This window comes from Aquila chrysaetos, chromosome 1, assembly GCF_900496995.4.
Source record: "Aquila chrysaetos chrysaetos chromosome 1, bAquChr1.4, whole genome shotgun sequence".
In the NCBI taxonomy this organism is placed as follows: domain Eukaryota; kingdom Metazoa; phylum Chordata; class Aves; order Accipitriformes; family Accipitridae; genus Aquila; species Aquila chrysaetos.
This window is the reverse complement of record NC_044004.1, coordinates 36,675,893-36,690,676: the sequence shown is the minus strand read 5'-3', so window position 1 is coordinate 36,690,676 and position 14,784 is coordinate 36,675,893. Positions and strand designations below refer to the sequence as shown.

The window sequence follows — 14,784 nt, the reverse complement described above, 5'->3', positions numbered from 1 at the left end:
GTGTAGTGCATGACCGAGTATAGCATGAGTCTCAGCAAGGCAGTCTCACACTAGTCAGACTTTATTTAGAATTATTCATTAATCTTGTCTCCCTTCCTACAGACAAGGGATTCAAGTGGATTCTGAAAGATTGTCACCTATACCTCTGAGAAGTTCCCCTGAAGAGAGATCAGGTTGGGAGCTTTGAAGACAAGAAGGTTTCTTTCAGTGAAATGTAACTGTAGTATGCATACTTTAAAGATCGTACTCCACATCTTTTAATTGTGGCATCTACTCTAGAAGAGCTGATACTTTCAGTAACTCTTTGCACTGATATTCAACTAAGCATGCAATCTTTATGCTCACTCAGTGATGGTGAAAATGGGTCACTGGGTGCTGGCCTACCAAATCAAGGCTTTCCAGAGATGGGAAGTGACCTGAACAGCAGTAAATAGGATCTTTTTCCTCCCATATAAAGTTATGAAGATTTATCATCAGAACATGTAGAAACCCTACTCTAGTCAGTGACTTCATGTAACTTTGTTAGAGGCCAAGGAAATAAGTCACAACTAAGAATTAAGCAGCTTATTTATAGTTCAAAATTGTTATCATTAATGAACAGGTAGATTAGATATTAAAACAGTAGAGAAAAGGAATTGCCTTCTGCTATGTGTTTTTTGGAACACAGTGCTTATTCCTTTTAATATTGTATTGTTTAGCCAGAAAAAAATATGTTAAGACATAATTTCAGAGCAGTATTTGACATTTTTCTTCTGTGAAAGTGACAATCCATCTTAACACATGTATAAGAGAATGGAGTAAGTGAAGTGAAATTCTAAGCAAAATGTAGTGAGAAACTGAATCCCAAGCACTCTATTATACTCTTGATACTGTTATAAAAGTACCAGTTCTAACAGACACTTGAAACTTGCTTCAAAACATACAGCTCTTAATGTAATGTTGTAAACTGTATCAAACTGTAATCAAATGAGAATGTATCTGAACTGTCAATAAACAAAACTGGACAGATCTTGCTTATTTCAACATGTTCTCAAAGTTTGAGCTCTTATCACCAAGACATGCTAACACACTCAGCTGTTTTTCATTTAAGTTTTACTACTGTTCAGTCTTCCTATTAAAATTTATTTCCTGAAGAGGCCATGAAAAATAATGCTGTTATGCCTATCTTGCCCTGATCAGAGAGCTGATGTTAATTAGTACAATAGGGATGAATGATGCATTAAGTAGTTTAGTGGAGTCTCATACTACCAAAGAATGATTTCAATCACAGAATCCAGCAGTGACAAGCAATTTAGCTTGAAGAAGTAAAGGCAGGGAACTGAGACCGCTGTCAAGAGTCTCAAGCAAATAAGCATTTGTCACTGGTTTTATGGCCAGCTAAGAGCCACTGTTTTACCATCTTCCAATGCAAAGTCCCCAGATCTGCTGAAGTCTGTACTGACTAGCGAGGCCCTCCACAGCTGGAAAGCTTTCACTGTTAGTTTATTCCAGCCACCAAAATGTGCTGCTCTACAAGACAACTCCACCCACTGTCTAAGTGGCTGCTGTCAGGATTGGAAAAGCTCACCAAGAGAAGATCTAACCTCTGGATCCTTACTCTACACATGTTCCTTGAAAAGAGGTATTTTTGGCAATTATCACATTGCCAGGGCATATTTTTGTTTCCTCTTTGTGTACTTCTAATAGCAGACCATTACTTGCTATAGTAACATGATGTGTCAGTAAGCTTACTGTATACCATACTGGGAAGAAGATTAGGAAATAAACGGTACCAGCTAAACTTCTGAATGGAAGGTTCAACTAACACTTCATTCCTCAATATCAGGAAACATTGCAAAGAAAGTGCCTGATTTGAGGCTATGACAGGAGTTTGTTTTGCTAAAGTTCATGAAAGCTTACCTACTATAAATTTCAAACTGCCCTGCTACATTTGCTTACATCAGTTTGTAGTCACATTTACTCCTAAGCACAAGAAGTCATGTTAATTGTATTTGATACAGGACAACTAGATGCAGTCTATCCACACAGAACAATGTGCTGTAAAGGGAGACTTCAGTTGCAAGTATATATATAAAAAAAAAAAAAAAAAATCTATAGTGGTAGTTTCTGACTATCAAGACTAATGCAAGAAACTATCAAGACTAATGCAAGAAACTATCAAGACTAATGCAAGAAACTATCAAGACTAATGCAAGAAACTATCAAGACTAATGCAAGAAACTATCAAGACTAATGCAAGAAACTATCAAGACTAATGCAAGAAACTATCAGCTTTACAATCCTATGTTTTTCAAGTATCTCCCTTGAAGATCACAACCTTTCAAAGCTCTCTCCTTCCTTCAAAAGGAAGAAACACCTTGTCTACCCTGAAGAAATACAGAGGCACTCTTGAAAGAATGAAATAAGTGGTAAAATCTTGACTCTGTAGTGAACAGGGGAATTGATAACTGCTGTTCAGGAAAGCCCAGCCATGTAATCAGTTGTCTATATTTGCTTCTAAGCAACAGCTCCTCCCAGTCAGACTGTTTCTGTATTTGACTTCACTATTAAAAAGCACCACCTAACAGCAACTCTGTCTGCCTCTCAAAAGCATAAGACAAAAGCTAAGCTAGTATATCCAGAGTATAGCAGGTGGTTGCTTTAATTTCAACTTACTCTATGGCTGGGGTCTCTTGGCAGGACTAATATATCTTTCCACAGATCATTTGAGGACAATTAGTACCCTCTTCATGCTTGTAACCCAATATAAAGTCTCATCTGTCAGCTATTATAAACTAAACATTACAACAGAAAAGTATTAGCCTCATCAGTATACATCAGCGTACATACTCTGACCCCAAGACCTAATTTAACAGGTCACCACCTAAACATGTGGTCAGGAATTGAAAACTACACTGTGCCAATTCTAACATGCACAAGTTTCCTGCCATCAGTCAGATCACAAGCTCAGTTTTCTCAGCACAAAGTCTTTTTCTCCCATGCTAGTTACTAGCACTATGACCTCAACCCTCAAACGAGTTTTCAAATTCAGAAAGCCAAAAAACTGAATTCAAGCCATGTTTCAGAGAAAAAAAAACCCCAAACCATGCCCTGAAATGTATTCCCCACACACTTCAAGTTTAGAAACACTCTTGTGTAAATCACTGTTTGGTCTCTTTCAATGCCACCTTTAGGCTTCAAAATTCAGCGAGCAACAGCATCCATAGAGTGCCACTTACCTCTACTTCCACAGACTGCATTGCTAAATCACATGGTGGTTTTAGTGCTTTTGGTCTTGTTGCATACCAGTAGGTTGTGAGAGCTGCGAAAGCACCAAAGCCCATCAGCGTGTTTGTCGGAAGGGTGCGCACATACTGTCTGACATCCCCAAGTTCTGGCATTCGTAGGTGTCTAAACAACTCATGTGCTTGCATTGCAGTTCAATGCGGTTGTCCTGATGCAGGAATCTGTTGATATGAAAAAAAAAAAAAAAAAAAAAAAAAATCACACACAAAGTTTTGAAATCCCCTTTTGATTCACTGTTGTTGTGGGAGAGTGATGTATGCTTTGTCCTACTGGCTTACCACTATCAAAATAATTTGATCTGCAACTAGGCAAGGCAATACCTTTAGACTTCTGTGCTGCAATTAAGTAAGCAACCAATTACTGGTTCACACTCTAGACAGACAGGTGAGGCTGACAAGAGGCAATTTCTTCAGGGTTTTAATATTGCTTTTAACAGACACTGCATTTTAACAAAACTTTTGCCTTTTTTTTTTTTTTGAAGGACAGCATTTCACAAATGCAAAATAGTTATTTGTAGAGTAGCTGTCCTGTAAGACTGTTTAAACAGTAAGCATCAAACAGGAAAGAGGGAGGGCGGGGCTATGTTAACTTGCCTGCATTAACGTAACAGAGAGCATCCTAATCCTACAGTAGCATAGCAAAAGCAGGATTTTTCATCTCAAATTCAGTAAAATAAACCCTTTCTCTTTTCTACTCTCCCTTCAGTCATGCACAGAAAGCTCACTACAGCACGCTGCCTTCAAAGCCAATATCCTCCCATAGCTCCTCTACGCTAGCAAGCTTCCTATTTCTCCCAGCAGCACGCCAGCAATTTATCTCTGGCCACGAGGCAGACTAAAGCAGCATCTAAGGAGGCCCAAGGCAGCAGCACACAGCAATATAATCAAGCACAGGAAGCACATTTGATTTGTCACGTTCACACAGAAGGAAGAGCTGAAAGAGGCTGCTCCCCGCCAGTGCTCCCTGACATGGATATTCCACAGCAAGAACTAGCCGCAGGGCGGCGGGGGGGGGAAGCATTGCAGTCAGCTCAGCTGGTGCTCTCCTCCACAGCCAAGGTCTCCCGGGACATTTGTCACATGCCAAACCCACCAGCTCCTGCCCACTAGGTGAGAGGTAAGCAGCAGGCAGCCGGCCTGCCCAGGGCCAATGGCAACTCGCACCCAGTCACCCCACCGCCCGCTGAAGGGTGCCTGCCTGCCCTGCCTGCCCTGCCTGCCGGCTGGCAGCAGTGCTCACAGGCGCCTGTCACCAGCTCAGCCTCCTGCCGCCCCGGGACGGCTGACAATGGCCCCTGTCAGGGTGGGGTGGGGTGGGGGGGGATCGACACTTCCCTGCTTGCTTGAAGAGCTGAGATGCATTTACTCAGGTAATTTAGGTCCAGCCGCCTCCTACGGACAATAAAACCAAACAAAGGACCTAAAGAATGTCAAAATAGGCGTTTAAATAGCTAGAACACACTGTGTAACAATACACCGCTGCAGGATGGCAGCGTAGGAGACCCTGAAATCCAAACAGGCAGAATTATATGCTTATTAGTTTTAAAACCAACCATACCAGGCTAAGATTTCATATTTCTACAGGAAAATCTCTAGTTTACAGTCTGCCCTTGAAATCTTTACTGCTGCAATCGGTTATTCAGCCAGGCAGCCCAAGAGTTGTCTAGTTCACAAAAAGTCTAACCAGTATTTGGACAAGGATTTGCTAGAGAGAGCAAAAAAAGCCATGAAGTTAGTTCAAAGGGCCCATGGTTTCACAATATTAGCAGAAGGACAGGCTGAAGTAAGGTCACGGATGGGAGCAGTGTCAGGATGGAATCAAGTTCCATCTCTGGAAGGGTCCGGGACCCATGGAGCACTCCCAGCCTGCAGGCACTGCCCTCTCCCTCGGCCCCCGCCCTTTTCTTTTATGGCATAGCCTCGGGGTGCAGGGCTACATCACCTAGATATACAGTGCATAATACAGAAATGCCTTTTGGTTATTTGCATTGTGATACACAGCAGACTATACTCAAAATCCAGAACACATCAGGCTATAATGGAAGGTAGAGAAGAACTGAATATATTAACAAGGAACTTCTTCATCTTCCATTAGCATAAAAAGATTAAAAAAATTAATTACTGACTTAATAGTTAGTATTACCATGCTGTTGCTTTTTATGCATCAAATCATGCTCATTAGCATTGCAGGCATGAAAGCTACCTCTTAAGTTTTAATATACACACAGATGAACAGTAAGAATAAAAACTCATTCCAACAAGGAAGCCTTGGCTTACTAGTTAATTTTGTGTATATCATAGACACCAAATTATGAAACTAGAAAAAGGGGGCTATAATGTACATAAGGGCTAAGAGCAAGCTTAGCTCTCTCCTCCTCAAGCCCCACAAGAAGCACCTTTGACCTCTCTGCATTAGTCATGATGTGTCCTGCACACACACTATATGATTTAGGAATGCAATGTAATTAGAGAGGTACTCTTTCAAAAGGCTGTGGTGCCATTACAGCTAACAAGAACTGAAGTAAACATGATAATTTCATTCACATGAGTCCCCATTGTAGTCAAGGAGCTGCTATGATTTGAGCCTAGGTGAAGAGAAGAGATACACACCACTACTTTTCATTTCTTTGAACAGTTGTTTGTAGAACAGCCTGTAACATAAAACCTTTCTTGAGCAGTTATACTGCAAGTTATCAGTTATAATGAAACATTTTACTGCTTAGGTTTATATTGAGGGATGACATTTTTTATTACACCTTCTGCCTCATCAGCACAAAAAGCAAGGTTAGGACAGAGTTTTCTGCAAGACTAAGTAATTCCTAGCTTTAACACTACCTGCTAAATCATATCAACTCTTGTTTTCTGTATTTAAGACAAAGCCAGATGCAAGAAAGAGAATAAATTCATGTTCTTAACATATGCATCCAAATATGCCCCATCAAGAAAGGAGGCTTCAATGCCTCCCAGCCTTCTTCGATCCATCTCAGTATTTACTTGGCTTATGCTCCATTCACATCAGACATCCAGGGTCTTTACCATGACCAAGGAGAGCGGTTTAGAGCCTTTAGATTGAGGTACAAAGATCTTCCCAGTGGAGCTAGGATCTGTCTTTCACTCCTCTTCCTCAAGGAAGGACCCAGCTACGTCTGCTCACTCAAGACAAGCAAAAAAGCCAAACTCGGGCCCTGCAGTTGTTTCTCATCCAGACAGGATCTGGATCACAAGGAACAGACTCAGAAACTCAGCCCCTGTGCAAGACAGGACATAGCAAATGATTGGAAGTCACAGCTGGAGACCCAAAGGAAGAAGATCCCGGGATGAGGTAAGTACCAGTCTGTGATACTCAGGTTGCTACATGTAGCAAAAAACTTGGAGCAGCATGGGCAACGTTTGAGGTCAAAAGCACTTTTTCCTCAATACAACCAGTAGACCTTTGTTTGCTTTTAAGTTTAGAAACAATACCAGATACAGGAAAGTGGCTTTTAATAACAGGGCAAAACTGCTTCAGAGATAACTACCTGTCCTGGCCACCTCCACAGGAACAGCAGTTCCCAAAATCTAGCCCATGAAAGCATCCCTCCGAACTCGTATCAATTCGGTTAAGGAGTTCTGGACAGCTCAGACAAAGCCAGCTCTCTCTGCTCACACATGCACGCCGCAGCACCCAAGACTCATTCTTTACAGCAGAGCCAGTATCTCAAGGCAACGACCCAAGTTGGCAGGACTCTGCCGTTCTTTGCTGCTCCTACTCTCGGCGTACAATGGGCTATTTACAGCGGGCAGCAGCCTGCCTATTGTCTATCCATAGCCAGACATCGTTTGAGTGCAATGGAAGAGAACACGAGAGCAGCCGTCAGCTTCTGTATTGCAAAGAAAACAACCCCAAGTAGCAATGGCCTCTCTTCCTCTCTATCCTCATATTTAGATAATGGCACACTAGCACTGCAGTGGCCTGCCTTAAAGGCAGGCCCACCACATTGTGTAAAAGAAGTAGCTGTGTTATTTCTACAGACCCTTGCAAGCAGGAGAAAGCTACAAGACAAGTTGCCTATCTCTTATGAGCAATATGACACTAAGATGTTTTCACTATGATACGCTGGAACAGGGGATCAGCCACCCATATACCTTTGAGTTATCCTGATAGCTACTTGCCATTGCAGTTTGTTGTTTTCTTACTATTACAGGTTAAACTGCACAGCTCCCACGAATCTCTTGTTTTAGTTAAGCCTTTCTCCACTCATCCTTTGAAAAAGCAAGTGCAGAATCATGTTATAGTTCCTTTATTGAGTATAAAAGAGGGTGCAACAAATAGCTTTGGCTATTAACAAGAGAAATCCTTTTGTCCGAATAAAATACATAATCCTAATCTCAGAGTGCATTTACAATCAGCTTAAATTTGAGTCAGTCCAACCTGTCCCAGATACATGCTCCCACAACCCTCTCTGTGCTGGCCAGGCACTCATTTGTTGTGCAGTCACACTAGGGAGGTGAGCTGGCAAACACCATTTTCCTGGGTTAGTTCTGATGCTAGTTCTCAGCTAGATCAACTCTTGTCTGGATGAACAGATTGGCTCCCAGAAGGAAACAAGACAGCACAGCTGGGGAAAGGGATGGACTGTTGTAATACTACACCTTAAGCATGCATCTCCAAACACTGCATGCAAGTCATCCCAGGATTTCCTCCCCCTGCCCTGCAGTCACAGCAGTAACTGGACAGAGGTCTTGCAACCACCTGTGACAGAGCCAAACTGTAATCAGCAAGGAAACCACAACCACCCTCAAGATACAGCACAGGAACATAGGTAATTGAGACCTGAAGGAGAATCCTCAGTTTAAGCTTTGCATAACACGAGTACGACAGCAAGATGTCTCCTGCAGTGCAGCCTGTCATGTCACGCATGACGTGACAGTCTCTCCTTAGCCACAAAGGACTTTCCTGAACAAACCAAGTACTGTTGAATTGTCTAATCCACTACTCTGCCCTCCTCTACCTCCACCTACACCCCCCAACCCCCTACTAAAAAACTTAATATCTCATCTTACCCAGAATCACCTGGGTCACCCAGCCAGGCTTCAGAGCTATGAACCCTCCTTTTAAAGCAGGAACTGACAGACTGACTTTCCTGCAAAAGTAAAGAGGGAAGAAGTAAAAAGCTGTTAGTGAGGAACCCATCCCATGCACAGAGAGGAACTAGCGGGTCTGGTCCTTAATATTCACCTCTAACCCCCCTTCAGCCCCCCAGTCTGGCTCTGAACAACCACAGGGCATCATGCAGTGGGTTCACGTTGCCTCTGCTGGTTCAGTTTCTATTCCTGCATTTGGGACAAGGCAAGACCAGAGGGAAGCAGCCTACAAGCTGGATTCAGCCCCACTGGTTGGGCCATCGTGAGTTACTTCATAAACTGCAACTGAAGTTAAGACTCTGGCTGCAACCTTTAAGGAGCAATACATCTGATACTGATGTGTCAAGGCTCTGTCCTCATCTACAAGGAAAGTCACAGCCCTGTCCTCAGCCGTTTGGCTGCAGTCCTCTTGCAATCAAATGGAACAAAACCTGGATTCTTGCCTCTTAATGATGTCCAACAAGTAATCTGAGTGCACACCAATGAGGTCACTGGAGTTTATTCAAGTTCAGGAGCTGAGCCACATGACAAGAACCTGCTCAATGCCTTTTGTGCAATTACAGTCCTCCAGGAGCACTTGGTAACCCTGTATACAAAGGAAAACCAATACTTCCCACTAAAACCTTCGAGAGTGATCGATTTAAATTTCCTTTGATCCGTGCCTATACACATGCAATGTGTTACTAAACAGTCTTACCAGTTTCTCATCTTCAAAGACCACAGAAGACGCTTACAAATATCTATTTTGCAGCCTAAATTACTATCCATTAGAATTGCATCCCTACAACTCTGATTTGCAAGTACATCATGGCACTACTCTGTTAATTTAAACTCAATCCAAATACAATTCAGAAGAAAATCACCCTACAGAAGCAAATTGCTACAAACCAGCAGCTTTCTTGTGGCATTAACAGCTTGAGTAGGTCATACCAACTTATTCATTCTACTCCTCACAGGAAAAGGCTACTATTCAGAAACCCCAGTATGCAACATCAAGTTAACACATGCTTCAAGTGCTCACCTGAGACTCTGCAAGAATGAGTTTCTTACTCATACTTCAGTCACCTGAAGTATAGCAGAAGGCAACCTGGGTCTGGCACACTAAGCCACATCGCATCACACTAGTTAGCGTTTACGTTCAGAGGGATGTTTTAAAAAAACATAACCCTTAACACTATGAGACTGTAGGTACTTACAAGAAGCAACTGGTTCACTGAGTGTCCTCCCAACACCAGCTTCACAAGAAAGTATGATGAGTCAAGCAAACTCTTGACCTCAGGTATTAAGGCATCCATGTATCTCCTCTGAGTCAGTGATAGTAAACATCTTCTAGCTTTCCTAGGAAACTAATCCATCCTCACCAGGCTATTAATGCAGCCCAACTGCAGAGACCAAGTTTTCAAAACAAGGCACATACAGTATGAAACTAAAAAGCTTAAGAGTTCTGGGCTTAAGAACAATAATTCATACAAAAAGCCAGAAGTCCTCTTCTGCAAACAGGACATCACGCACTTCTGCTATAAGCCTTAAACAGTCCAACTACAAAAAACAAAACAAACATTTTCCCTCTATATCTCTATAAAACCATGCAAGCTGTTTTCAGTCAGTTTTGGACAAACTACCAGCATTACTAAGATTCAAATCCTAACCAAAAAGAATATTTTACTATCATATTTTACTCTCTGTACATGAGTAACTCCCAACATGAAAGGCAGCAAGAGAGAGCAGAAGCTTTGTGTTACCAAGTGTCCTTGTTTCAGGAGTCAGGCAGGATCTGCAGAAATGCAAGCCCCCCATCTGCAGCCAGGGTTCAGCCTACCGCCTGTAAAGGTCAATGCTGTACGGCAGTGCTACCTTGAGCCACATGGCATTGTAAACTCCCACGCAAAGCCATTTACCAATGAACAAACCATCTTCCCTCTTATTTGTGAGGATTTCTGGGGAGTTACCACTGGTTATATTTAACATATTAAAATATTTAATATATCTGAACTTGTAATTTATCACAGCAGGGAAGTAGGATATGGCAGGCAGTCTATTCACAAGACTACCAGAAGCCCAATTTACCAAGCAATGTATACCCTTGGGCCAGAATCTCTCTCCCCCTCTCTGCTGCACATTTGAAAAATTTTGTGCCATTAGCCTTTTTGAGTCTACCCATTTCAATCAACTGTATTACCAAGATTTAGAAAAACAAAACTCAAAAACCTACTTCTACCTTCTATTGCTCACATTAGTCAAAGTGTTGTCTTCTTGGAAGGGAAAGAGAGAGAAGAAATGGTTTACTCTTCCCCACTGGAGAACACCACACCCAGGACAGGGAAGGTGTAACCCACCTCTAACTCCTCAAAAAAATCCCATGCACCATTCATTTCTAGCAGAGCAATGAGGTGGGAGAAGCAGCTACAGAGTCTTTACTCAAGAAACAGGAGAGTCACTTACCCAGATAACTATTTCAAAGTTGTCTTTCCTTCCATTTTGAATTACTGGTTTTGTTTTTCCACCGATACCAACCTTGTACTGGCCCTTGAAGCAAAAGGCTACTTGTGGGTTTGCTTTTCAAGAACTGAAGACTTACTTTCAGCCTCATGTTGGCTGATTTGTAGTTGTAAACCAGCATCTACCAAATTTAGAAGCCACCTTTTAAACTCATTACAATCATGCAGTCCTCAGAATAGGCTAAGGCCGTTTGCTGAAGACCTTGAATTGAGTACACTACGCACAACAGCTACTTGTAATTACAAGCTTTAGATGCCCCCCATCAGCCATCCTCATATTCCGATACAAGCAAGCTAGATATCCTTGGTCTTTAAAGAATCAGGCAGTAACAGTATGGTTCCACTAGGAACTTTGTATTTTGGTTTTTGCATTACTAACACTGCTATTGTTGCAAGAGGAAAAGAAAGGTATTTTTCAGTAAACTCAATGCCTTCTTACACTCAGAATTTCTTGATCCAAGAAATCTGATCCAAATCTCTTGAGCTGAGAGATCTCAGCTTGTAAGTTTGAGAGCACATTCCAAAGCAGAGGCGAATACAAACACTCCTGAGCAGACTCAGGAGACCGCATGGATCCCTGTAAAGCAACGTGGATGAAACAAATCTGTTAACACCACATGAAGGTCTGTGGTCCAGGCACAGATATAGAACCATGGGATTTCAATAGCAGTTTCTTTAGATGTCACTCTTTCCTATCACAGGACCTGACCATCATATCTTGGACTCTAACCCAAGCCAGGTATATGTTTAGATGGATTACTAGGTCCAAGAGGGTGTCTATAATACCCCAGACAGCTCACAGACATGCCCTTTGGAAACTCGGAAGGCTTCAAGTGTTGCAATTCCTGTTCAACAGGAACGAGAAGTGTATGCATCCTAGAACAAAAGCATCGCGTAACCAGGCTAAATCCCTGCACTGTAGCACTGCAAGTCCTACCTAACAGCAGAGGGGAGGCCTGCAAAGTCAAAGTCACTCAACCTTCCATTTTAGGCCAGTTTGCCTCACACTACATTTCCATACGCGCTCTCAACCGCTTTAAAAAAAAAAAAAAAAAAAAGCTGCTTCAACTACACGCTGCATTCAAAAAGCTGCTTCAAGTACACGCTGCATTGATGCCCGCAAGTACAACCTACTTGAAGACAAGGTCCAGCGACCGAACGTGAAACCCCTCAGGTTAACACGCAGCACTGCGCTCCCCAGCCTGCTGCTACCTGCTGCTCGGCCGAGCGGCCGGCCGGCGCAGCGGGCTGCTTCGCCGGCAGCGGGGGCCGGCCGGGGCGACCACCCTGCGGCCCCAGTTGTTTACCCCGGGCCGGGCCGGGCCGAGCCGTGCCGTGCCGGGGGAGAGGGCAGCGCTGGAGCCGGAACAATGCCCTGCCAGCCGGGGCTGCCGCAGCGCCGGGGGGAGGCCGGAGACGGCCGGCTGCTACGCTTTCCCGAGGGCTTTTGTGCCGAGGGGAAGCCGAGCCGGCTCCAGGGCACGCTGATCCCACCGCGGGGCGGAAGGGAAAACGCCGCAGCCCCAGAGAGGCAGCCCGAGGGGAGCGGCGGCGGCGGGACCGCCCCCGCCGGCACCCGCCGCCCCTCGGCGCCAACCGCCCGGCCCCGCAGGTGACAGCGGCCGCGCAGGCCGCCCCAGCCCCGCGGCGAAGGGCCCAGCGGCGGCGGCGGCTCCGGCAGGCCCCGGCAGAACCAGACCGCCTCAGCGGCGGCCGGGCAGGTTGCGGCCGGCGCGTCCCTGACAGCCCCCCGGCCCTGCGGCGGCGGCCGCGCCGCCCGCCCCTCAGCGCGGCCGGGCCGGGCCCCGCGGCCTCGCCCCTCGCCCCCGGGCGGCAGCGGCACCCCCCCGAACCCCGCTCACCTCCCGGCGGCGGCGGCAACGAGCACGGCTGTGCGCGGCTCCCCCAGCGCCGCCCTATTTAAGCCCAGCACGGCGGGAGCGGCGTGTGCGTGTGCCGAGCCCGCCTCCTCCTCCTCCTCCTCCTCCGCCCCCGCCCGCCCGCCGCGCGCCCCGGCGCGGCCCCGGGCCCGCCGCCCGCCGCCGCGCCTCCCTCCCCGCCCCTGCCCGCGGCCCGGCCCCGCCGGTCTCCGGGGGGGGGCTCCCGCGGCCGCTGCCCGGCCGCCCGGGCATCGCTCGGGTGTCTCGGGCTGCCGGTCGGCGGGTGCCACAGGAATTCGTACAACCCACACCCCCCCCGCCCCGGTGGGAGCGGTGGGAACACCGTGCGTGCGGGCACAAATTGCGGGGAAAGGACAGTGGGGCGAGATGAGCGCCGGCGGGGCAGCGCGCAGCGCTCTACACCTGACAGGTCCGAGGTGCCAGCCTGCAAGGGACGTTCCTCTGGCGGCTTTGCAACAGGCCTCTGCATCCGGAATAAACAGGCTAAAAGGACGCAGGCTTCGGCACGACAGCGTTGGCAGCGGCCGATGACCTTGTTGCAATCTGTTCACCGCCGCTAAACTTTGGGGGGGGGGGGGGGCTGCGGGTTTGAGGTGCATCCCGGTAAAGCGGAGGCAGCTGGGGCCCTGTCAGCGACCTCTGGCAGGTCTCTTAACTGCTTTGGGTTTGGCCGTGTGCTTCATCAGCCCGTTCGACCTGTAAATCATCAACCTACATCTCAAAGTCCCACTGTCTTGCACGCTCTGCACTGCCATAGTTTTCCTGTGTTTCGTGGGTATTATTTAGGTTATTTTAAGGGGGGAGGGTTTAAGGCTATGCACACTCATGTATATATATATATATATAAAATATTTTGTAAGTTATTGGAGGTACTTTCATTTTACATAAAGGCAACCACTGTTTTCTGATGCTTCAGTTTATACTGGAGTACACCACGCATAAGACTTCCTGCAAAACGGAGTTTTTAACAAAGGAACGAGCCTATATTCACTTCTTGACAGAAAAGAGGAGGGCACTTGTGAAGCTGCTGATAGTCCCCACTTAACTGCACTTGGGTTCACACCATGAGGGGCTCAGAAATGCAAAATAAATTCCTTTCTCAAGAAAGGAAGCGGAAGCACATAATCCAGGAGTGCATCTGACTGACTGCAGCTGCCTAATGGGCATGGAGTCCATAGCACCACTAAAGCTAGTTCCGAGTAAAGCCCCAGAGCACAGGCAGCATGGACATCAGCTGCTCTGCCACGGTTGGGCTCTGCTGGTTTGTTCCTATTGCACCACACTTCATGCTCATGTAGGCACAGCCAGACTCTGCCAAGTGATTTTTGCATTACAGCCAGGGTGTTGGATGAAGGAATCAAGTGGTGTAGAAATACACCGTCTCCAGCACTGGTGACTTCATCTTTTGTCCTGAATGCATCTAGGTTCCATTTGCCAACCACCAAAACTCATTATGATTTTATCTGCTGTGCTAATTAATCCTTCATTATCACATCTTTCTCCACATCTGGGTTTCTAAAGGCCAGAAACCACATGTTTTAGCCCTCTCAGAGAAACTTCAGTGAACTGATTTTCTCTTGTGTATCACTGGAAAGAGGGTTTCTAAAAAGTCTTTCTCTCTCTCTCATACAGACCTTTTCATGAATCCTGTCAACGTGAAATTGCAGAAGTCCCAGCTATGCAATATTTAAATAGGCATGCCAGGTATCACCTCTCTACTCCTACTTGACACTCACCAGACTATGCATCCAGGGACAACATGAAATGAAATTGGCTTTTTTCCAGCTGATCAGAAAAGAGAGGCACCCAGTCTCAACCAAACTATGTAGGAAAACATACATAGACAGCAGGGAAGTAGGAGCTGTACATAAACAAAATCTACAAGGACAATATTGGACTGTCATACACAGGGGAGCTAAGGAACCTGGGGCTCCCGTGGATCAGCGGGGGCTAGGACCCTTTAGCAACTACAGACAC

The 14,784-nt window shown here is 45.7% G+C and overlaps 1 protein-coding gene across 3 annotated transcripts in view; it reads right to left on the bottom strand.

The window, feature by feature from the left end:
- ACSL1 (acyl-CoA synthetase long chain family member 1) overlaps positions 1-12,888 on the bottom strand; it is a 41,269-nt gene extending 28,381 nt beyond the window's left edge. The window contains exons 1-3 of one of the 3 annotated variants that reach the window (XM_030015016.2): positions 12,769-12,821; positions 8,328-8,407; positions 3,219-3,446 (exon numbers count right to left, since the gene is read on the bottom strand). In XM_030015016.2, coding sequence (XP_029870876.1) covers positions 3,219-3,413 — 195 coding nt within the window. In that variant the 5' untranslated portion in view covers positions 3,414-3,446; positions 8,328-8,407; positions 12,769-12,821. Of the gene's footprint in view, positions 1-3,218; positions 3,447-4,619; positions 4,689-8,327; positions 8,408-12,768 lie in introns of those variants that run through there. The other 2 variants (XM_030015009.1, XM_030015026.2) reach the window with 2 other exon arrangements.
- Between the last annotated feature and the right edge of the window lie 1,896 nt (positions 12,889-14,784).